A 25,806-nucleotide genomic window follows, 5' to 3' on the forward strand; every position below is an offset into this window, starting at 1 on the left:
CACGCAGTCAAACGACGGAGAATTACTCTGCCCAAACTCGTGCTCGATCGGATCCCATTGCCATTTTCAGCAGGATCGATAACAATTACATCCGCGCGTTAACAAACGGAAACACAAGACAGAGTATTCGACAGGGTGTCGAACTATTCCTTGACCAATCTCAGACACGCGTCGCGACAATTTGCGAAACGGCGAAGCGTTGGGATTCTCCGTGTCGATCGAACACGCAATTCCCAGTTTAGTAGCTCTCCTAGTTCCGTCACTAGATACAGGTATATTGGAAAATATATTGTTGGAAATTTTCGTTCGATGTTTTTATCGGACACCCGGACACTTGAGAAGAAAATTATAAGTTTCAGGAATTAAAGAATTCAAAGTTTCAGAAACGCAATTACGCTGGCAGCTGAGAGCTTGGAATCTCTCTTTGATTAAATCTATACCGAATTTACTATAGTAGTATAGTATCGATGGCAATATTCTTCAGCTGGAAAAATACTTTCTGAGAGTAACGCAATTCTAAGCTTTGGATTTTATAGAAAAATTCTTGGATTCTTGGACGATACGGAGCGACAATTCCAATTTCTAGGCTGTAGATATTACGCCACCGTGTATAGTGCGGATGTTCGTATCATCTCATAATGGAATCCTCGAAGATGCTTCGTATCATAGGGAATTAATTTTCTGCGTCGCACTGAACGAAAGAAAAACAAACAAAAGCGTCTATGTCGTGTTTCTGTAAACTAAACTCCGACTACGAAGTTACCGTTTCCTGACAGATACACCGATTTGGTTGCACAGTCCCGTTCGTGGTTTCCTCGGCTCTCATAATCGTTTTAGGGTAATCGGTGTCCCCGGGTTATTCGCTACGGGTGGTACAAATGTTCGCGGGTCGTACGAGGCGATTTATCGTGGAACTTGCAGCAGTTTGATCGCTTTAAATGGGGGCACCTTTTTCCGAATTACCAGTTCAAATTAATCGTTCGTACGTTTCCCGTAAGATCAGATTTCCACGTGCGTTCCACGTCCATTTCCTCGATTGAATCAATTCGAAAGTAACAGTGGTCGTTACCAATTACACGGATGAAAAACGCAAGAACGTTTTGGCGAACACACGAAAAACACGGATGAAAGTCGATACGGTGGCAAATTTTCGCGGCGCCAAATAGACGCGTATTCGAGAACGGTACGAAAGAATGGAGAATCTCGACAGAAGGCAATTTTCCTTGCGAAAGGTGGAGAAAGAGAGAGAGAGAGAGAGCTGAGAAAATTTATCGATGCAAACTATTAAGACTCGGCAGGGACGAGGCGAGTTTCAAGGACCATCGAACGAAAGGCTAATTAGAGGAGTTCTCTTCATTGCCCGGAGCTATGGCATCGAAACTGGCCTGTTTGCACCTCTAGCTCTGGTCGTTTCATCGTCTAAGAATAATTGATTCTCTCCTCGATGTCCCTTTCGAATCGAACGTTTATTTACCTTCCGAATTTTTTGCGCCAACGAAACGCCAGCCATGTTGTTACAGTACTCGGTCATCTAATTATAAACACTCAAAACTTTGAGAATTTTTCACTTTTATATCAAAGTAGAGGGAACCTGTGGCAATTCTAAAAGCAAAGTTTACCGAGATGATGCGTATGTTTCTACCTTTTGCCTTTTTGCAAGTTACGAGTTCCGTCGTTTTTAATACGCGCTGTATGCCATTCGTGCCATATATTTTCTGCCCTTGTTATTTTGCTAGACATTCTGAATTTCCATCTTCGAATCTTTGGATGACGCTATGATTAATACAGAAAAAATAAAAATAGAAAGAAGATAGAAAGAAAATCGCTAAACTTCGGACGTGTTCAACGAGGTTCGAGTAGAATTGCCAGATCACAGGAAATGTGAGGATATTCTTCTGGCCAGGGACAACGTCCGAAGAAAGATCGTACTGACAAAACTTCGCGTATCTGAATCATCTCGCGTACAAATAGAAGATAAACTGCGTAAAGCAGTGTCACAGTTTGCGACCATGAGGTTCCTTTCCTGACACTCAGCTACGAAAATAATCTTCATAAATAGCGTGGCGTATGTAGAGAAGCAAAAGAACTGTATTCAAAGCTCGCGCGCAGTGTCTCGACGTTTTTCACCAGCTTCTTTTTCCGTGCAACTTTCGATAAGGGGGATTTATGAAGTGCAGTTTGCCAGGAAATTCCCGTAACACCGAGTCGCCGTCGCTGCGGTCATAAACGGAACTTCCACGGAATATAGTCAGGCGCCGCTTAAGACCCTCTTGCGAGCCGCGTTCACGCGGATTACGATTAGCAGCGGAATTTCAGGCGACGACGATGTGCCACCGCGCGTCTCTACTTCCCCGATAACTTCAATTTGCATCCTCTTTCAACCGCCAACAGTCATCTAGGAGAATACTTCGCCGAGGGACGATGCTTAATTATTTGATACGTTGCTAACTTTTTCCGAGATATTTTGCGGAAAATTGACCCGCTTGTAACTACGTCGGTATGTCTGTGTTCGACTTTAGGTCACGCTTGCGATGTTGATGAATGGTACAATGGACAGGAATGAGAAATGAAGAGAGTTCTTGCGGATGAAATTGGTGATTCAGATTGTAGCACAGACATTGTTAGGTCAGTGAAACGGGGATAAAGAATATCCGACAGTGACGATGTTCGTAGTGATAAATATATCGCGCATGTTCGCGCAAATTTGTATTTTTACGAACATAGTTAAAAAAGTGAAACCTACGTAGAGGATTGTTTTATTTGTTCGATATCACAACGAGTACTATGTGTTTTTAATATTTCGTGTATTTTTTCGTATTATGTGCGTTCGAATGATTTTACGAAAAAAAAAAAAAAAAAGAAAGAACGACGCTCATTTGTAACTTCGTTCCGCACGATAAAAAGACCAATCTACGTCGCTTTTTTTATTATCGAATATATTTTTTCTGAATAAAATGCAGGAAAATTAACGCGTACCACAGCTAGCGTTTCATTAAACAATTTCTCCGAAAAATTTCCCGCTATAATATATAAAAGACCGAATTTTTTCAGGCGTTTGTCTCGGTAAGGGACTGGCTCACCGCGAGTACAATGCGATTACAGAGATAAAAACGTACATACGTAATGAACTGTGGGGGCAGGGGGAGGGGGCAGCTGCTTGAATTTGAATTCCAACCGTATCCTTAATGCCTAAGAGCGTCTGAAACACGCCACGTTCGTGCCACCGGCTTGTTCCAATTCGAGTCACCCTGTCGCGTCGTGTGTGCATACCGTGCACGGACGTTTGCGAATTCGTCGCGCGGAAAACGAGAAGAATACAGCGTCTCGTGGTCGAAACGCGTGGCCTACGACTTAACGCGAAAGTAACCGTGAAAAAGGTGCATTGAAAGAACCGTTCCTCGTCCTTTTCCACGAAATCTTGGTAACCGTACAACTGTCAAGGCTTCTTAAGATTTCGACAGAAAATTAGGGAAAAGCTGGCGCAGTAAAATTAAACGATCCATTCTCCTCCGCCTCCATGGAATCTTAGAATGATAATCGTAGGATTGCCGAGATTTAGAAAGAAAATTATAGAAAAGGTAGGAGAATATAGGGCGGTAAGATTTAACAAACTCCACTTTCGTCTACTTCTCGTAAAATCTCCGAGTATCTCGATGGCTAGATTCGAAAAATCTCGGAAGGAAAATCAAAGGAGAGTTCCATGGAATTAAATATGGACGACCCAATTTTTGCACAAGATTCACGGTGGCTCGCTGCGCGGGCCAAGAAACAAATAGAGGTCAATTTATTTTCGTGGGGCGAAGCAAGTACATAAACTGCAGGCGAAAATACCATGTCTAGACGAGGTCGAAATAGATCGAGCAGGCCGCAGTGATAAAGCTAATTTCACCGGAGCTCGAGAGATTATCGAATTTGTGGTCAGAGTGTGTTGCCGCGCGTCAGGCTGGATCCGCCGCGTGCAATACGAAACCAACTTTCTCGCTTAATCAGTGAGCTTCCCTTCGAGGGAAGGAAAACCGAACAGTTCTACCGTCGGTTCGTTTAAACTTTCCCAGCAGAGGCGAACAATCGCGAATTAACCGAACTGTATCTTACGAAGAACTCTAAGAGGTAACAGCTTTCTGGGAAAAAGAAGAATTACCGTTGGCTGGATATTTGGTTGAGACGCGACGTCGTCGTTAAGATTTTGCTATGCGATTCGGCAGGAATATATTTTTAATGGCGCAATCTATACGACCGGTTGCTTCGCGTTATTGGGAATATAAAGCTGCTACGTCGTCGCGTCTCACCAATGACGCATCGCTTCTCTGTACCGAGCATGATATTTCCAAGCCGCAAGATGAGTGGGCAGAGCTACATTTTTAATGGTACAATGCGCAGTCGGTCACTCGTCTGCATTGGGATTTAAAAATATAAATCTCGCAAATAGCGTGTCCTTAAAATCGCGACGACGTCGTGTAGCTCGTTTGTACCGAGCTTCGTATTTCCAAGACTCCGAACGATTTCATGGAATTAAATTATCGATTAAATTTTTAATAACGTAATGCAGGAAAAATTACGATTTACCTGTTATAAATACAGGCGTAGTGACAATATCGCGAAGAGGTGGCATCGTTTGTTCGCATCGGCCTTTAACAATATAAACCTCGCAAATCTACAACGTCATTCCTATGCATCAGGAAATCGCAGCTACGTCAGACGATTCATCTACGTCGAAGTCTATTTTTCGAAGCTTATTCACGTTGCACGATGTTGAAAGATCGTAAATCGAACGAACCACGAGCAATTTCGACTCTTAACTCGTCTGGCTTATAACGCGAACTTGACCCATTAAGCAGGTTGGATTAATCAAGTTTGTAACCCCCTTCTTTGTTCTTACGTAAATTTAGTAGCTAAGGCTTCGTCGCCGGGGTTCCGGAAACTAAGACGAACGACGCGTACGCGACCATCAGCCTATTTCGCACCGTCATAGGTTTCTATCGGTCGTACATTGAAAGACAAACAGGACACTAGATTGCTCTGTGCGTTTCTGTTATAATATAATTCGGCCATAAACGATTATCGATCTGAAACCGAGCATAAATGGAGCATATTGTTTGAACGAGATAGGGGCGAGCGAAAAATTACGCCGCGCACACCTGAAACATTCAAGCGGAAATCGATCGACCGAGACTCGCACAACGTGCACATACGGAAGACGATAACTTTCACGAGCTATAGATGTTTAAAGACGCGGCGATAAATACAAACCGGGCTTACGGGCTAGGCACCGAGCAATCGGAAATTCGAGACGTCTACCTTTCACAATCAGAATTTTGGGGATTGTTAACATATCACATTTTAAGGGACTAAGAAATCTCGAATCAAAGGAAAAACCTACGTCGTGATTGTAAAAATTGAACGATTGTCGGCATAGAAAAAAAGAGGTATAGTTGACCTATACTTTCAGCAACTTCCAAATACATTTTCAGATTTACACTTCATCGATATATAGTCGTGGCAACCGCGTCTCGTCACTGAGTTAATGAAATGTCAAAATCTTCTATATAACACACACATACACACACGGCATACATATACAAAAGAGTTTTCTATGATAAGCGTTCGGATACTTTGGCGAGCAATCCGATCTCGTGGAAACGCGTTCAAGAAGGAGAGTCTGCAAAAGAAAATCTGCTGGAAGAAAAAAAATAGCCTAAACGAATGCTCGGCTGGCATCGAGACTGATCCAACGTGATCCCTCGCAAGACGGATCGAGCGAAAAAGACGTGTTTCCAAGGCGAGAACAGGCAGCCAGGGAGATTTCAGTTGATGAGAAAATTCGAAAAAATCCTGGCGCCAAGCGGTCGTATCCCGAACAAAAGAGGAGTTGATTTTTAACCCTTTGCCAAACCCCTCGTTTCGTTTCGCTCTTCAGCGCGACAGTTTCTCCGCTTTTTGTTCGCCTCGCTTGAAAACGTCGGATAGTCCGAGATCCTTTTGGAGAAATAGGAACGATAAGTCACAGGGAACGATCGCGTGACGAGCGAGCAAATGCTCGGAGCACTCGTTTCTATTCCGAGCCGGAGACATTTTCCGGTCGAAAACAATTCCATAAATGCGAGGCGCCGTGATATGCTACGAACGAAAGATACACGACCCGCGATCCGTTTCCTCGCATTAATCTCCATTCGAGCACGTTCTCGCCAGCGTAACTACGACTCGAAAATTTACAAGCCCGAGTGAGTGGCGTTCGCGCGAAAAAAATGAGCAGGAGAAGCGATGAATTATTACGCGGCGTGTCCATGTGTTATTCTTTGAGCACGCCGCGTGTTTTTTCATAGACTTCGTCCCTGTAAATCTTCATTTCCGTTGACCCTTTTTTTCCCTTCCATTCGGAACGTAAAGGGGAAAGGTAGTCCTGCACGGGTTACGAAAACATGCGCCCCTTAAAGGGAACAAACCGATAACCGAAATGTTAACTTAACGACATGACAAGAACCCGTTTAAAACACTGGAACAAGCAATCTGTACATGTGTACATTATTGTACATACGCGCACGATCTTAATGAAGATGCTGCAACGAGAATAAATAGCTTCTTATCTATAATTATGATATCCGTTTTAATAAAAATCGCGACAACAAATATCTTCGCGATGATAATCCAAACTAGTTTGCAATTTGTTGATAATTCTAACGCTCGGTTTCCACTAAAATTATTACATCCAACGACGATTGAGATGGAAATAAACGTAGAAAGACAAAGTGGAACGTATCTCCGTAGGAGAAGAAGAGTGCGGAGAAGAATGCGAAGCAAAGGGGAAAAGAGCGAAGTTCTGGCTTAAATTTTTGAAAGAGTTCGACAAGTATCGTGCCTGCGGACTATTCGCCAACTTTCCAAGTAAAACAACGAGAAACAAAGTTACTTCGATTAAAAGACCAGCTGTTCGACGCGTGAAAGTGTTTAACCATGTTCGCGGTACGCTCCACGGTAGAAAGAAATCGCGATTGCTCGTTGGAAATAAAAAAAAAAAAGCGATCGGGTAAAGCGTGTCGCGAAACTGGATATCAAAATTTCAGAGAGTGACTGGTCATTATCCGGGGTGAATTTAGGAAAAAGCAACGAATCTGGCCAACTTTTTTCTCGGTTTCCGTGGGTTGGACACTTAGCGGCTTGTTTTTCAACTCCTACGTCAGCGTACCGTGACGTATGCACGTCCAGCTCTTTTAATCGCGTGTGACCTACATAGCCGCGGCTCGTCTTCTGTTTACTCGCATGTAGCCGCGGCGGGTATATCGGTATCTCTGGATAATTCGCGTGCCGATTAATTCCAATCGTCGCAAACCTCGTTGACATTTTTCGCTCTATACGTCCGCCGATTGATTTCAATTTGCAGCGACACGACCGCGTATCTCCGTGGCATTCTGATTCATTCGAGTCGACGAGCTATCCAACTACGTTTGCTCGATAATTCCCGTGAAAAAAATAGCCGACGAGCCCGATCAATCTCGGCTCGCTGAACCATTCGATTATCCTCGACGAGGAAGCCATAAGAAATAGGGTAGTGGAAGCAACAGATTACGAAAGGGATCGCCGCGGCTTGAAACGAGCGGCTATTCAAAGAAAACGCAGCAACGGAATTTTTAACGGCCACTTTTCGTCCACAGAGTCTAAGGACACGGGCCCGAGCTGATTAAGGTCGGCCAAGTGGATGAAAAGGAGGAACCGAGGGAAAGATAACTCCGGTAGTCACGATAAGACGGTGGAAAACGGACGATCACGCGTCTCGGACGGTGTTTCGATGCGAATTGATCGGTCGATCCAAGCTCGCGCAAACAGCGACACGTTCAAGGCTAAAACTTCCGTACTGAATGGCTCGCGAGCATTTGGTTAATTGAAAGTTGAAACGACGGCGGGAAATTTGGCCGCGGTTCTGAATCAATTATCCATGCCCCGTCGTGCTTCGAGTTTCCCAACGATGGAAAGCCCCGGCATCCTCTCTCGTTTTTTCTCGGATCGACGAGAAATTAATTCCAGCACTCGAAATTCGGTTCCATCGATTGCCTCGGTGTAACGAGCTCGGCCGAACGTCACGGATAACGACACTCCTCGGTGGAATTATTTTTATACGGGAAATATGTAAAAATACATTTATACGTGTAAAGTACATTTTAATCGCAGGCGAGAACTCGCGTAAATATTTGCTGCTTCAAATGAAACTTCCCCTGCGACTATCTTAGCCAGCGAATGGAGTTCCAAAGGTACCTTAATGGGAAAAAAACGAGCAACGAGGTTCACTCACTGTGAAGACGATCGTCGACCCTCGCCTGAAGCATGTTGAAGCTCGAGCTCGGCCGATACGGCTGCTGATCGCGAATGCCGCCGCACGCGAACTGATAAAAGTCCTTGCAAGGATCCACCCCCTTCTTCATGAACGCCACCATCCGCTTCGACGCTTCCTCGCAGGCTTTCGAGTCGCACAAGCCCTCCGGGCCATCCCTCTCCCTGATGCAGGCTTCGTCCTGGAATGGAAATTCTTTTCTTGTTTCTTTTCCTCGTCTTTCCTATCTTCCTTTCTTTTCTTTCTTTCTTTTTTTTTTTTTTTAATTGTACCGCCACTTGACAGGAGCGAAAAGCAATTCGAGTTAGCGTCAAGGCTAGTGTCAAAGATTAGACGGCATTACGAGGACAATTTTCCGTATCCCGAGACGGTAAATGAGGATACGAGAAACGACTGAAGAACAAAGTTTAAGGATTAACAAGAACATCTCGCCGAGAGGCAAAGGATATATTTAATCGTGTTATACGTTCAGACGTTTCATCGTAAAATTATTAACGCGTGGAGAGACGTCCTCGCGTTCTATTTCGCTAATTCGTTCGCGCCATGAACGTCTACTGTACTGGATCGTGAATGATCGAAGCAACGAATATTTTTTTCTGAAAGTTGATTCGATTCCTCGGCGTGTAAAGGTGAGCTGCTGGCTTCTTCCTCTTCTTGCCGGTTAACGCGTTGAAGTCGCGGAATATTTGCGAGCGAAATCTGGAATCATACGTCTTCCTCGAAAGAGACGAATGACGTGACACGAAGTTCGGGTCTCGCCGAAGATAAATAAGAAGAAAAGAGAAAGGGGAAGAAGGTGTGAAGAATCACTGGCGAGTTACGTCGCAAACCTATTCGACGAGTTGCTAAAAATTCGAGGACCTAACGAAAGGCCAGCCGTGGTTGCGCTCACGACTTTCATTGTCATCAATTGCTTTTCATCCGGACCGGATGGCCGTACGTCTTTTTGACAGAGACGGATGATCGTTCCGCCAATTGTGCCTTACTTCGCCAACAGACCGGATACGACCGAGTGAAATTAACGTCAACTCGACTCTCCAGAACTCTTCATTTATTTCCGTGAAAAACGGCATCTAAGCGTAAGAAATCGTTCGAAATCGAATCCCCCACTTGCGGTACTTTGATAACTTAATAGACAAGATCCGATATAAATTGAATCGATCAGAGGGAAGGGAAATCCGACAAGTGCAAGTTTCTTTATCTTTTTGATTTTCATATTATTTGCTAGTTAAAAACGTGTACTTTTCGTACAGTACGGAAAGAGGCATAACTTGTTGGAGGTGACGTAGCGACATGTAAATCGCCGTCGAAACATTTCACCCTTCAAGGAAACCTAATCTGCATCGTCCAATTTAGCCCCCGCGAACCTCGTAAACATCATAGAAGCCATGTTATCAGGCAGTTATCTGCTATCGAGCCGCCAAAATGGGGCAAGTACGATCTCGACCCTCGATAAATCCTTCTAGTATCACGACTTGTTTCACCACAACTCGTCGGCTTGTCTACTCTACGATTACCTCTGATTCCCTATATCGATGTATCTCTTATTAATGTATTCTCTGATTAATCGGAATTCCTCGAGATTAATCAGACATATTCGTCTTGGGCGATCCGATCCGGTTTGCCTGGCGCGACGTTTACTCGTCAAATTTCTCGATTCAGAGACACGAAGCTTGTGAAATTCTTCGCAAAGTCGTCCGCAAAATTTCGGATTCTTCAACGCACGCGAAATGGAAGGAACCGCCGAAGAAGATCGCGTTCCCCGTCGCAAGGGGAATACCCTCTCGACCGAAGGTTTCTTCGATACGAGGAGTCTCTTGATACGCGGGAAAAATGAATTCAGGATAAATAGAATGAAATTACGCTCGTAAGCTTTCAATTTATATTCCAGGCACGGCCTACCGCTCTCTATCTAAATCACATCTTGGAGAAGATGGCTGAGCTCGTTTCACCGTGCATTTACCTTGTCCCGACCTAACCCGCACGCACTCACCCCCGCTTAAGGAGCGAAATCGTAGCTACGACGAGCACGTTTCGTGGTTGAACCTCGGTTACACGTAAGAAAGCGTTCCAGATGCTACGGAATGCAAACGGAATTTTCGCCCGCCTTTGATGCCACGCGTCGATCCTCAACGTGAATTCTAAAGTTGTGTGTACGATATGCGTTTGCGACAAGGAATACGTTGTTCTCGTTAAACGTGTATTTCTCCTGCTTGTGATATTATGTTACAGCAACGTGGCACGAGGGATGTGCTCGCGCGACATTTGGTATATTTGCGTTTCGTCATAATCCATCGTCAACTATTTTTAAATTTCTCACTTTTCCTCCTCTCGTTACCGATTATTTCCTTTTTATGCAGTCGAATTTAAACTACCTCGTTAGAACCGAAAGGCTTCTCGTTTTCATCTGCTGTGATATTCATACGTGAATTTTAATTTTCCACAATTTAGTGATTTTTAATTCGCGTTTAATTCGAGTAACACGCGTTACGCGTAACCAAGCAGCACGTATCGACGTTAATGCAAAATGTTTCGAGAGGATGCCGAATACGCTGAATTATCCAACGGACTAAATACCGTGAAAGAACAGGTAGTATAGGGTACCTGTTTTAATCAGACACTTCTGACTGTAGCAACTTTCGAGTTGGAAGTTCGAAAAGGAATGAAAAGAGGAAAGTTGCAAATGCACCGGACGAAGGAAACTTGGAAGAGTGAAAGAAAATGGAGCAAAAGGATGAGGGATTTCCTCGTCGATTCGAGAGTCCGGATGGGAAAAAATAAAGGTCAGGAAGAAGGGCGAGACCTTGATCCAGCGTAGGGTTGACATTTGCCTCGAAACCTTAGCTCGTAGTATGGCTTCGTCGCGGTGCAGCACGTGCTGCTCTAACGACCCGGCTCGAACTTCCATCGGGAAAAGCATTCAACGACTCGAATCCATCATTTGTCGGCGACGCTGAATATTCGATGTCGAATAAATCATCCACAGGATTCTCCATATATCCACCACAACGACAACTACGGTCTTCTCGACGTTCTCGATTCTCGTTTACCTAATCCTCGTTACCTAGGATCGTGCAAACGTTTTCGAAAGTAAGCTGCACAATATATATCCTATATATTCCGACGGCGTATAATTCACATATTTGACTCCGAATTGAAACCAGTTTCATCTAATTAAGTCTCATATTTTTCATTTACCTAAGGTGCCACCACTTGCAAATCTTTTCAATTAGTTTAACGTTACAACTACGAATTCCAAGGATTATACTTCGACATCGCGTCTTGCAATTGGATTCTACAAGAAAATTGAACTATTTATACATCGTGGTCTGGTAATAACGAAGAACGCGGCTGTTGGCTTTTCGTTTCTATACGAACCAGAAAGAAGGTTTAATAAAAAGGCGAACAAAAATGAATACGCAATGGGATTAAGATAAACATTGTTAGTTAAGCTAGAGATATTTAAGCGAGATATTCCTAGCGTGGAACAGCTGTATATAAGGCAAATGTGTTAAGTTAGGGGAACGTCAGCGGTATATTACGTCGATATAATCAATCCTCTGGCTACGTCCGGAAAATTCGAGCGGCAATCTGCTTCGAGTCCCTCTAACTACCACCGCAGACGTAATTGCTGCAAACTTATTAACAGGCTAAAACCGAGCGAAGACACGGCGAAAAAGAACCGTTTAATTGGTCGTGGATTACCTGCAGGCTTTTCTTCTCCGTTTAATCCTCCAGAAACGGCGTTTAACGTCCGAAAGAAAATTTAACGATTATCGTACAACCGAGACTATTACGATATACGATATTTAATAAGATCTGGTGCTGGAGAACGATTCGAACGAACGCATCCGCCGACCATCGACCGCGCTTTAAATAAAATATAGCGTCAGCGAAAGGCGGCCTCGGTTCTGATAATTCCGCCGTAAAAGTGTCTGTAACGGGCGAAGGGATTTTTATACAGCTGGCCAGGCAAATTGAACCACTGTTTAATCGAAACGTATGTATTGCGCGCGCCACATCGAATTTCGTACTATTGGCGATAAACTAGCCTCCACGACGACTGCGTATAAATTCGTTTCTTGCTCGTCTATTTTGAAAGGAAAAGTCGGTGGAAATTCGCTTTCGAGTGAAAGTAAGCGCGAAATACTTTGCTGGTTTTTCCAACTTTTCGACGAAAGTGGAACGACAGGAATTTGACAAAAGAGAGACAAACTCCGAATGAGATGGAAGCAATTACGGGGCTTGACTTTGCGGCTGATCGATGTATCAAATCCGTTGAACAGAGTTCGAAATGCGATAGGTTTCCGATATATGTATGTATAACTGGAAATATGGATATTGGTATCGATTAATAGAAGTTTGTCGGGCATCTCGTAAATGAACGTTGATGACAGACTAACGCGTAACAGTCATTTCTGTCGGTGACAATGAAACCATAATTGATAACGTTATCCTGGAAATTTCGAGCGGCTGTTGATGATAAACTACTCTTCTTTCCTTTTCAGTCATCGCGTACATCACTCGTTTATCATTTCTTTTTTTCTTTTTTTATATTTAGAATTTCTCAAACAGCGAAACACGTCGTTCGAATAACTTTAAAGTTACAACGCCCCTTCGCACCGCGGTAATATCTCGCCGATAGAATTAATAAATTCTTGTCGAACAGACGGTCGTTCGAGGGAATCTATTTTTATATTCCACAGTTTATTCTCGCCTCTCCGCGAGACGATCGATCGATCGCGCGTTAACGATTACACCCCGGCCTTTAACCCCCTTTCGAATTTGCAAACAGCTCGTTTCGCGACCGAGCGTCCAAGCTGGCAAATATTTTTTCGCTCGCTGTCCGCGAACGTACATTAACTGCCATCAAAGTAGCAACTCCTGGAGGCAACGAATTCGCGAGCAAAATTAACGTTGTCCGTAAAAGCAGCGTAATCTCAATAAGCCAGCTCTGCTAACAATCAGTTGAAACTTGTAAACAGCTTCCTTCTATTAAAATCTTCTCGTTCATATTTCCTTGCGAAAGTATTTCAAACGCTCAGCTGCGAGTTGAAATATCCGACTCATCTCGATAGATCGTTTAGGGAAGAAGAAACGCGACGAATCTGTTCGATGGCGATCAACGTATAAACAGCTTGTCCAAGTGCATATTGAATTACGATCGCCGTATCCAAGGACCTTTAACTGAATTATAGCTTGCTTAATGTTAATTGAGAAGCCGCATAAGGATAACTGCGAACTGATACCAATTATACGGCCATTACTCATTCGAGAACAACAAGGGGTGCTACGCATTTAGCTCTGTTGAAGGTTTCCGGCAACGACCGTGTCAAATCCAATTGAGATTACATGCTCCGTGTATAATCGCGTTCTATGCTGTTGATAGCGACGGTTCGCATTCCAAGGCATCGCATTCAGATTCGAGATACTTCGTCGCAAAGACGCGAAAGAGCGAAGATTCTATGTTCCAGATTCCGATTTGTGTGCTGTGATCTCCGAGGGGCATACGTTTCAAAATATTTTCTGCATGATCGACGCGGTTATTGTATACACGTATATTATTTTATATATTCTACAGTAACATTTTCTGTAAATTACCTTTGACGAATATAGCGCGGATTTTTTCAATTTTAAATATACACAAAATTTAACCAAAACTCTCGTATTAGCCGAGGTGCCTTGAACTTTGTCATAATTTTGTCTTCTGCGAAATTTGAACAACGAACAAGCACGGCCAGGTATCGTGGAAGCGTTTAATCAAACTTTCCTTCGATTAAATAATTAAATGATTTCGTCATTATATCATCAAAACGTTTTCTACGAACGCTAATAGACTTTTCCGAGTATTTTCTTAGGCCCGGTCCATATTACCTCTGACGATCGAAGTTCTACAGTACATTCGAAATAGGACACTTTCTACCTGATATAGCTGATAGATGAAACCATGTTTTCTTTACACAGTTGATAAGCAAAACGGTATGTTGTTATTCCAATTATTTGCCTGTTACACGAGGATGAGCAATTTAAAACAGACCGAGCAACGCTACCCCGAGTTGAAGAAAGATGGAGAGACACCAGCGCGTCTCAATAAAACACGTCTAGAAAATATTCGATCTCGTTTACATCTGGAGAACGTCTCTTATATCGGAAGCGAATGGAGAGGAGAAAAACGCGAAGAATCAGCTAAAAGACGAAGTGCGACATTTTTCTCATTCCTTGGCGTGGCACGAGTTCGCGAAACCCTTCACGACAACTGATCGCCGAGATATATGGGCGAAATTTCCGTGGATAACCGCTCGTGTTTTGCTCGTGACGTCTCCAGCTTTGGCGACATGAAAGCGCGTGATATAACGCTTCACGGAAACACTGCCGGTGAGCACATAAACTCTCACGGTCTGACTCGCACGGACAAAACCTGTTACACCACGCTAACTAGCAAACAGCTTACAAATCGTCCTCCTTCATTGAGCCTAGACAGCAGCGAAGACAAATTTACAACGTACGTCGAAATTCGTGTGTTGCAGTTAAACGCGGAAATATCTTTACTTCATCGAAGTGATAGATCGTCGCGAGCCAATGTACATACGTGGTACGCGTATTATCGAACGTCACAATCTTTCAACAACCTATTGGATAACGCTATGACGTTCGGTTAGTTACGTGGATCGTTTTCACGTGAAAAATTGAGCCTCACAGAAGCCAAACTGATCGACTTCGATTTTTATAAATCCCTTCGTTTCGTTACGATCGATACTCGAATTGCTCACTCCTGTAAGTTTATCCGTCGCGAGACGACAGCGGCGAATTCCAAGGTAAAAAGTTTCCACGAAAGATGGTAAAATTAAAGACTGGATGAAAACTCGGATAGCGATCGTTCGATAAAATAAGCGAACCGATGCATCATGCAAAAGACCGGTGATAAAGGTACCGATATCCCAGCGATCGAAGCAGCCTATAGAACACGAGGCAAGACCGAGAAGCATCGGGTACATACGTCGCTTTATGATCCAACCTTCGTTTTACGAGAATACCAGCCGACGTCACGTTGCATCTCGTGGAAATATCGTTCGGAACGTCGATCGGTTTCTCCCGTGATTTCATTTTTCGGGAAAACGCGACACGTCGATGAAATTCTCTCGGCAACGTCTCGAAATTTCCACTTACTACCTTGTATGGCGCGTTTCTTTGTACCTCCTTGAGAGACGTTTAAACGCTGATTTATGCCTCTTCATCGCATTGAACCGCGTGGAAAAACATCAAGCTCGTCGTGCTACCTCGAGTTGCTCTTAATTCGCTGGCAAGGAAACAACGATGCAGAAAGCACCGCGATATTCCATTGAATAGGGGAGAGGTCTCGCGCGGAATGGTAAAAACAATGGCGCGGATTTGAAAAGATGGCTGTCACTCACCACCGGTACGCATTCACGCGGCTGCTCTCCCTCCGGCAGCGTGGTGATGAGGAAGAGGACAGGACTGGTGACGAGCAAACTGGTGACAAGCAGCATCGCGAACGTGAGCAACGCCTTGTGCACGGCCTTACTTCGACGAAGCCAGTAACACGGCACGCAGCATATCCAAGTACCCTGTTGCGCGGCTCTCTCGACATGTACCTGGACAACGAACACGTTGCTTCGATTAACAAGAAAGTTGTAGTTGCGGAGTTTCTTGCTCGTTGCGGACAGAATTGCGCTTTGGATTAAATAGAGTTCGATACGAGGCAACAGGGAGTAGAAGATGTGATATAAAAGTTAGAAAATGAAAGACTTTGGAGAAGAGACCGTTGGAGTACGTGAAATTGCGTTAACAAAAGATAGGTGAGAGCTTCTCTGCTGAATTCTTTTATTAGGACAGGAATCGTTTAAAAGGAAAACAGAGAAGGAATGGAAAAGAAATGTCGGGGAAATGGAATGTCAACACCATACTTGATTACCGTGAAACGACGGATAAGTGACTGAGTGAAAAAGGAGGATCAAACACGGCAGAGTGTCGTCATTTAACTTCCATGTTATAGATCCTGCTAATTTCTACCGCTCGTAAACCGAGCATATCACCAGCTACTCACAAACCAAACTGGTCAACTCCATTTTTCGTCAATTTTCTCCATTTCTTTACGTGCTACGACCAGTGTCCAATCTTCAAGAACCACGCGATTATTTTCAAAAAATTCGCTCGTAAGGAAACACAGTGTAAATAAAAATAAATTTCAAGCTAAATTTAAAGAAACCACGTTCACGTTTCTCTACCTTTCGATTGGTAAGGTTGAACAAAAAATCGTACGAAAAGTCGCGAAGAAAAATAATTACCATTGGCTCGTCTGGAAGGCCGGATCCCTCTTCCGTGCCAGGATTATTTCCGGTCCCAGGGGGACCGGTCGGCGCGGCCGTAGTCGCGCCGGGTCCGGTGCCCTGTGCGTGCACATGTGCGCCACCTCCGGCCCCAGGGGCGCACAAAGTGCGAGGACTCAGGGGTAGCCTCACGCTTGCCTCGCCACGGGATCTGCTCCCACCGCCACGGGCCCCGCGGCCCCCGTAACCCCGGCTCACCGTGCACAGAGCCACATTTGCCGGGTCCCGTGGAACTCCCTAGCTCTCTAAAGGCCGCCAATCTCGAACGATCGTTCGCGATCACCAAACTTGCTCAGTACCCACCCCGTCACCGATACTGGCCGAGTAGATCAGTCGATCAGCACCCACGAGTCTCTCTCCCACCTCTGCATATTTCTTCGTTTCCCGTCGATCTGCCGAAATAAGAAAATGGAATCTTTTATACGTATAACTATTAATATATCGTATGGTATTCTTATAGTACGTTGCGTAATATATTCAGTAACGAACAGACTGCGAATGTCTATGTATTTATGGGAAATTTAGAAAAAAATTCGTACAAATATAGATAACATATAAGTAGGATGGAAAAATGTGTAACTATGCAAAGATGGTTCCGTCTAGCAAATTTTTCTGCAATCTCACGATCTAGTATCGAATTACAGCAAATGTATTTGCAATGGCTTGTTAGGTATTGGTATTTGGAATAATCTTTGGAAAATAAATTTGATATTTGGGTGGATAGCGAATAACGTTCGAACGATAGAGAACTTTTGTCTATTTAATGGTCGGTTTAATCCTCTTTCGAACACCGTGTAAAGATCAGATTCAGGCCAGTAACCGCGACCAACTAAAGTACAGGGTTAAAAAGGAGCCGCCGATAAGAATGGCTTTGCCAAATGTGCTCTCGGTTATCTTGGACACCTTTGGTTGTCTCCCTGGCATTGCAATTGTCGGGCTGATCCAGATAACGCGCTCTTTTGTCTATGTAACACTCTCTAACTTTATCTCGCATTAACGCTATTGTTTAATACGTGTAATCTTATCGTTATCCTGTCTTGACGAAGAAGAATCGTCTCAACTTGCGCGAATTATTACGTACTAATTAGCACATAGATAGATGGAATTCAATCCTTCAATGTCAAAACGTCAAGCACAATGGACACGAACAGATTACTATAATCGAGCTAGTGAACAATTAATTGTCTCGGACGTCAAGTTGACGTGTGCACCTTCGTGACGAAACGTAGGTCTCTCTGAACTGAAATTTCTGTCACATTGATCATTCGGTTCGTTTCTTCAAGATTTTGTACTAAGCTCGATTAATCGCGGCGTTGATCTCGAAGATAAGATCGTTCAGCTAAGAATTCGATGGAGCAGAGTGCGTGACACGGAATCGTTTGCCCTGGAGAGTGTCGCAAGAACAGAATTATCCAGATTTTTCCATGCTTCTCTTTACGATGGAAATTCTTACGCAAAGCTGACTTAACTGCAAGCTGACATAAATGCAACGTTCTTGCGTTGGCAACAAGTCACGTGCGATTTATTTTCACATCAAAGTACGATCGTATCTAAACGACTCCCGATTATAATTCATTATAAGGGAATTATGTTCGTGTTTAGTGGTGCGTAACACTGTGACTCACTTTAAATGGGACAACAAATTTCAGAATAAGTCCTCTGCTCGAACATAGATGTAGATAAAGCAAGATTTATAAAAGCCAAGGTTACGCACGAATTAAGTCATTCTCCTATCGTAAGAAGCGATCTTAGGAGTCTACTAAATCGCCTTTATAGAATCCTCCGTTTAATCTGGATTACTTCCAAGTTGTTTGCACCGTGGGATTTCTAATTTATGCGCATTTCTTTGTCGCAGCGAAACGCACCGCTTCATCGACCGAACGCGAATCGAGAGCATTCTGGAAAAAAGAAAGGAAAAAAAAGAAAGAAAAAAGAGGGAATAAAGCGAACGAGTTAAACATCAAGATCCGCATGATAAGCTGCGACAATCTTAAAACGTCCACTTGCATGTACGCTTTGGTCACGACTAGACCGCCCTGCCTATCTCATTTATTTACAAGTAGCGTGATTGCCTTAACAATTCATTACGTTTCCTTCGTTGTTAACTTCTCAACTCTGAAATTTACATTCCAGTCGAAACACGGCCAATGACGAGACCAGCTGCTCGACAGCCAACCTTTGCATCGACGTTGTCCTGTCCAACAACCTTTTCTGCTTCCTAAATAATTCCATTGGTCGGGCCACGTGGCGAAGGTAAGAGGACAAATATACTGGGAAACTTTGGCTGATTTTTCTTCCTACCGTTCAAATTACAAACGATACGAAACTTTTAAGCTGGGACAATAAGAAATCTGCCGGATAACTCGATAAACTAGAGACTTTGCGTATAGTATTTCCCGCACGAACGCTGAAATTTTCTCAACATCGCGGAGCTGTCTCTCGTTCCGCGAATAAGAAATAAGGTTTTGTCGTTGACTGAAAGTTGCAGTCGTCTGATAAGAAAAGTATAAGCTGTCCGACGTAGAACCGACCCCATTCGCTAACCAACACTCTGCAACTCGCCAGAGACGAATCGGCCTTACGCGGGGACAGGCTGTATACGTTTGCTTCGCTCGATTGTTCGCAACTTTAATACGAAACATTCGATAGATCGTATCTATCGGGGGGGAAAGCAGGTGAAAGGTAGTTTGTGTTAGAGGTTTCGTGCACACGTATCATCGAGATGATTTCAAGAGTAGGTCGATCAGCAGTTGGTGGAGATTTGCCAGCCAGATCAACGTGTATCGAATAATTTGGAGCGGGGCTTACGCTAATATCGCGCGGCGCGATAAGGGATGGCCGATCGGTCGTCAGGATTTATGAAAATGACAGCAGACGCGTCGGCATAGTTTATTCATAGGAACGACAGCCACCGAGCTGATATATTCACCGATTATTTTTTGCATCGGGATAAAAATATTCAGGGCCGATGCGAGATCACATTTTCCAGTCAATGGAGTACGTGATCGAGGCCTCGGAACCGCGGCGAAAAGAAAAATGTAAACGAACCGGCCGAGCCGAATCGAGCGTGAAACGTAAATCCAGAAAAGAATGGAAAGCGCACTTCCGCTTCGCGTCGCTGTTTCTCTTTTCGTATTTCACGCGAGCATAGAGAACGACGGCTCTGTCTTCTTAAAGTTCGCCATCGAGTTACGAAGATCGACTACGCTTCGAATATCGCATCTTTCGAAACGTTGATTTTGACCAACTTTTGCGCGGCCACCCAGAAAACTTTTCCAACGGAAGTAGATTCGCTTCTACGCAGTTTCAACGAGAACGCACCGATCGGCGGGACCCATTTCGGATTGAAAAAGTTTCGGCGCACCCACGTCCTCCGGTTAATCGAACCGATGCAAAGTTTTCAGTATTTTTAGGCTCCAGCATTTTCGTATCGAACGTGCTCTACCTTACGTGCAAATAAATTCCAAGGTCGAATCCCTGACCGATCCATGTTCGCGAATTCCACCAACATTTCGATCGACACCGATCGCTTCTTCGAAGAAACGTACACGTAGAGAAGCTACAGCAATTGTGTAAAGCTTAATCAATATCTGCGGAGTACAATACATCGAGCAAGGTATCGTATCGGAACATGTGGTCGTTTCAAGGGTAACGTATTTCTCTATTTCGCGTAGGACGCGTCGTCAAACTGTGGCGAGTTTGATACACTATGAAACTACGAACGTCATACGGTGCTATTTTCGTAACATCAAACGTTACATGTAAACAATTACATAAAGTCGCCGAGGTTCAGCTCATTAACAAGGTCGTTAGTGGGTACAAACTGGTGCGAGCTTGCTGGTTCGTGTAACAATTTTTTCTCAACCTACCGCGCTAGCTTACTATTTAGAACGCTATTTATACGACGCTGTATAAGAAACAGAAGAAACGAACGTCTCAGTCAGCTCTCAACAACAACGATTAATCTGACATCTGAAATTTCCAATTGTAAATTTCTATCTCGAGGAGAATCTAAACGTTTACCAAGTAACGAACTTGGTTATTTATTTATCGCAATTTCGAAGATCCGAGTTTGCTCGTTAACAACCACGGAGAAAATCAACGAAACCGACCATCAATTTTTACTCTCGCCGTGTATCATTTCCATACTATCCTCTTTAAAACGGAGAAAGGGAAAAGAAAAAATGAAAACAATCGATCGTCTTACCTGTGTAAAATCCAGCAACGCGTCGACGAAGCTTCGACGAAGATTATTTCCTGGCGATTTCACTGGTTCGAATGCCACTTCCGGTTCACTGGACGTCCGCAGGAACGAATGACCGAAGCGCGGTTCGCGTATTTCTGCGTCTAGTCGTGGCGGGTACGGGATAACCGGAAGTCGAGAAAACGCGGCCCTGCTTTACGGCTGGGGGTAACACGCGGACTGTCGGACCAGACTCAACCTGCAACCACCGTGCCGCCTCTCTCTCTCTCTTCCTCTCCCACTCTTTCTCTCTCTCTCTCTCTCGCTTCGCCCACCACCTCCCCATTCTATTTCTCCCTCTCTATCTGCCTCTCGCCCCTTCTCTTTCTCGTCTAGCGTCCTTCTTCAATTTTATCGTTTTCTTCCTTCCATCTGCCTTTCGAAATCCTGTTCGTATTTTCTTCTTTCCTTTCTTCAATTCACCTGCTTCGTTCTCTCGCAACGAACGTCTTTCTCGCCCCATTTTCTCCTGCTTGTTTATTCCCTTGCCCTTTGTCTCCTCCCGTCTCTTATACAAATATTACCTTCTCTGTCTTTTCTTGCTGCTCCCCGTCTTGCTTCTGGCTTCGTCCACCCTCTCCTTCTCTCCAACATCCGCTATCAAAGCCCGGTCGCAACGCGCAAGCCCTCGATATTCAAACGTTGCGAGCGTGGTCTACGAGCCACTACGAAAGCTCCGAGTGCGTTCCTTTTGTTCGCCGTGGAAACTTTGTCAGCCCGGTAACGCGGCTCTAAATAATGGCTCTTTTTTCACCGAGTACACACCCGCTACGAATACGCTGCCACGGGGAAATTACTCCTTGCTTTTTGCCAACCCGGAATCGTTGTTGCCGCACGTTTATCCGCTTAATCTCACCGACAGTCGAGATCGATTAGAAGCTACACGAGCTTCGATCGCCAATTGATCGCGTTGGCTGTCGTTGGATATAGCAAGATAAGGGGTCAAAAGTGCCCTTGAAGCTGTCAAACTACGCACCATTCGATAGTTTAGGAAAAGAAAAGATCGTCAACTTGTCTTCGACCCTTAACCGGAAGGCTAGTTTACAGGGAAAATTCGCATTTTTCTTATTTTACCTATTTAATGGCATATAGGAATTGTGAAAAAATTCTAAGACACGTTGATGCGTGTCGAAGAATTCTTTTTGATTTTTTCGTTGCCTAATTTTTTAATGAATCATAAAGCATATGTTCAGAAAACATTTGCACAAGTATTTGCAAATTTTATTATTCGTAAAATTTGGCTCATAGATTATATTTCTTACTTTGCTCGATACTTTCTTTTCCTTTCTTGCGTTTGTTTCATATTAGTCGGTACGGATCGTTCAAGTCCTCCTCAGAAGTCATACTTTTATCTACGTATCAATAAAAAGAAAGTAAGTAACGAAATAAAAAGTAAATATTGTCTGTTACCTTTCACTGTTTCATAGGCTTGCCGCGAGCTTACGTCGTTTTAAACTATTACGAGCTGCTGTAATTGCTCGTTGCCTACTTTTCTCAACTTCTCCATTAAAGTCTGCATCAATAAAACAGTGATCAATGCAGCGACGTTTTATACCGACAGAATACACTTAAAAGAAAGTAAAGTAAAAAAAATGTCTACAAATAATGTGTCGTCATTTGTAGAATTAGCTGTCTCTCTCCCTCTCTTTCTCTTGCTTCCAAATCTCTTTCCAATCTTTTTCCAAAATCATTTAGCACTCAACCTCCCTCCTCGCTTGGTGCTTGAAATTTTGTCCAATTTTTTTGCAAACAAAATTTGTCATCGATAACTTAAACAAGCAATATAATAGGAAATTGAACATATTGAAAATATCGTAATTGCTCGAGCCGATGAGCCGGTCAGAATTTCCAAGGCTGCGGGAAATTTATGAAAAAACTCAGCAGCTCTCGGGTTATTTGTTTCTTTGTCAGAATGGCAACGCAAAGATTTTCGCCGATATGCTCTCTGAATCTGAAATGGTACGCTATATTGGACAAGTGTAACTTCAATTTCGCTCGAGTTTCATATCGCACATATTTGAAAATGATACATAGTTGATAAAATAAAAAAGTAGCTCTTCCTTCTACAGTCCATTAATTCACAAAGATCCATTTTTTAGTGATCGCTTCCGTAAAACGCCATAAACTATGAACAAACAGTGTACAACGTACAATGGCTCTCGGCATAAAACCTATCACTCGTGTCTGTACCAGCCACCGTTAGTGATAAAATAGCAAACGCTGCGGGCTGATATGCTACATATATGTAGCAGTTATCAGTGGCGCGAAAGAGGGTGAACAAGAGGGCACTGATATCAGCGAGCGCGAAGAGAAGCGAAAATAGAGGGCATCGATATCAGTGGCAAAGGTAGAATTGGTAGAAAAGCACAAGATGCATGCGCGGAACACGACCGTGCGCGGATCCGGTTCCTCGTATTGTCGCCATATTGATCTTTCTGGCTTCACTCGGCGGACGCTGGCCAACTTTGAAAATCCCCTCGATCTTTCATCCATCGTATCGACATTTTGACTTTCGACGATTCGATCGGATCGATCGCCGTTGCACGATAAAACAACGACGATATACGGGACGAAAGTAACTTCCGCTCTGAAAACCAAACCAAACGAAATGAAAAGCAACGAACCGCCGGTCAATTCACCAGCGATATACATTTTTCTGCAGAGAGTACGCACACGCACGGCCAACAGCGTGCGTGTGTATGTAGGTCGAGTTAATGAAACACCAACGAAATCTTATATTTCGCGTATCAATTTGCGCAGTACTCCTCTCTCCAACCGCGCGACCGTTTATTATCCTGATCCTGCCGGACGAGTGGCAGTCGCGTATCCCTGAGTTTATGCGGTGAAACGAATGACATGCTCGAAACTGTGGTAAATGCTTCCATTTGTACGGAAGCAACGGCTCGAGAAACGAGTACATCGTTATTTCGAATATTCCATCGCGAATAATTGTTGTTACGAAATTGCTCTCGATATGCTCCTGTAACTGACGTTTCAACCGTCCAGCCTTGAACCCGATCGGAATAGGTCGAGCTGTAAAGTGATTTGATCATTATATATACATATAATCTCTGAACATACGCGTGTTACGTAGAATCTCTGTAAGTACGTGAGATGTGTTAAACACAAATGTTTAACACATTTACCTACGAACACAAAGCATCTAGCGCAATTTGATCGAAAGATTTTTCCTTCTATTTTCCATGATACCATTCACCAACGTTTCTCCGTTGTTCATTCTTTGTAGATTTCTCGCCGTAACTGGGATCAATTTGTCTACTCTTAATGCGAAACAGGGAATATGTACGTACGTGTTGCAGATACTTATCTATTAACGAGATCCTGGTCACACGAGAGTTCCACGTTTATCTGTGATAAATAGCTTTCAAAATATGACTAGAAACATGTAATTTAATCGTGCTGAGATCTCAAGATTGAACAGACTCGCGTTTAAAGTCACTTAGACCGGCATCAATTTTCATCAATTTTCAATTACTATCGTTTTATTAATACAAACTAATAATAGCTACCTGTTACTCTTGTCGATATCTTCCAACCGTATCACACTTGCGTGAAATAAGATCAGAGGGCAGAATTAGGTTAAAGAGGGCCTCGTTTAAGATATATGTTATAAATGTGCAATAATTTAAAAGTAGCCAAATACGTATGGCCGGTAGCGTACATTAACAACCGTCTACCGAGGAAAATATACTGCCACCTTCTATACCCAGAACGTTGTTATAATCACGATATCGCGGTATTGCAATTTCGTGACGTTGAAGCATTATTACATCATGACGTTTCGACTTATATCACTGGAATGATGTAAAGTCTTTATTAATTCAGGGGCTTGAAGTTTTCGAATATTTCTCCGCGTCTAGGCGAGCAGACTCGTACGACCGGAGCATTAATCGCGGAAGGGCTCGGTTGAATTTATGAAGCCGCGTAAATAACGTTTTAACAATGCCGACCCAATTATGCAAATTGGCAGTGCTCACGATCCGTTCTCGGAGCAGTTAATTACGCGGATCGATGGCAATCTGTCAAGCCTTGTGACTGGGAACGCGCGAGCCATTTTACTCGTTGCTTACAAAAAAAAAAAAAAAAAAGTAATAAAAAGCAACCGACGTGACGCGGCGTAACGCGAGGAAGAAAAAAAGCCGCATTAACCAGCGGACCTGTCCGCGTCGCTAGAAACATTCGGATCTAGACTTCTAAACAATGGTTCCACGTCGTCAGAACTTCGTCGTTTCTACCGTTAATTGGAGCACGGCGAGTTAACTGAAAATTATTTTTAGGTCAAGACTGAGTCGTGTTTAACTATCGATTTGAAAAAAGCAAAAAAGGAAGGTGAGAAAGAGAAGGGAAAAAATGGTCGATGTTATCGCCATCGTCTTGGCGTCAACCAGCCGAAACAATCCATTAAAATATTCCATCTGGAACCAAATTCGGCGACGTTTTACAATCGTCGTCATCGTTCTCCTTTGGTCGTTCTACTTTTCTTCTTTTTTTTTTTTTTTTCGACGTTATTAGTGGAAACGTTCGTCGAGTTATCGATTGGATAGCTGTTTAGAGAGAAGGGGAAATTGATTTTGGCGAAAACAGAAGGAACGCTCGGTCAAACGGTGATTTTCAGATAGACAAGTCGAAACGAGAAATCGCCGTGTCATTATTTTATGGTTCTTGCTATTTTACTCTGTTCGCCATTCATTGGTGAACGAAACTCGATTAAAAGCAGAACTCGAGATAGCTTGTTCTTTTTGCCGCGAAGAATCGTTGTCGGAATGAGACAAAGGCACAACCGATAAATGGCTCGTGATATTTCGTTCTTGATGCAGCTTTGTGCACGGCTGATCCGTTTTTCGGCGGCCGATCGCTTTGTATTTTCTCTT

The 25,806-nt window shown here is 43.6% G+C and overlaps 1 protein-coding gene across 2 annotated transcripts in view; it reads right to left on the reverse strand.

Moving 5' to 3' along the window:
- LOC122567791 (neprilysin-1) overlaps window positions 1–21,134 on the reverse strand; it is a 73,396-nt gene extending 52,262 nt beyond the window's left edge. For both annotated transcript variants that reach the window (XM_043726789.1, XM_043726787.1), the window contains exons 1-4: window positions 20,879–21,134; window positions 16,630–17,063; window positions 15,736–15,936; window positions 8,285–8,504 (exon numbers count right to left, since the gene is read on the reverse strand). In XM_043726789.1, the coding sequence (XP_043582724.1) occupies window positions 8,285–8,504; window positions 15,736–15,936; window positions 16,630–16,632 (424 nt within the window). In that variant the 5' untranslated portion in view covers window positions 16,633–17,063; window positions 20,879–21,134. The remainder of the gene's footprint in view (window positions 1–8,284; window positions 8,505–15,735; window positions 15,937–16,629; window positions 17,064–20,878) is intronic.
- Between the last annotated feature and the right edge of the window lie 4,672 nt (window positions 21,135–25,806).

This window comes from Bombus pyrosoma, linkage group LG5 (assembly GCF_014825855.1).
Source record: "Bombus pyrosoma isolate SC7728 linkage group LG5, ASM1482585v1, whole genome shotgun sequence".
NCBI classification, from domain to species: domain Eukaryota; kingdom Metazoa; phylum Arthropoda; class Insecta; order Hymenoptera; family Apidae; genus Bombus; species Bombus pyrosoma.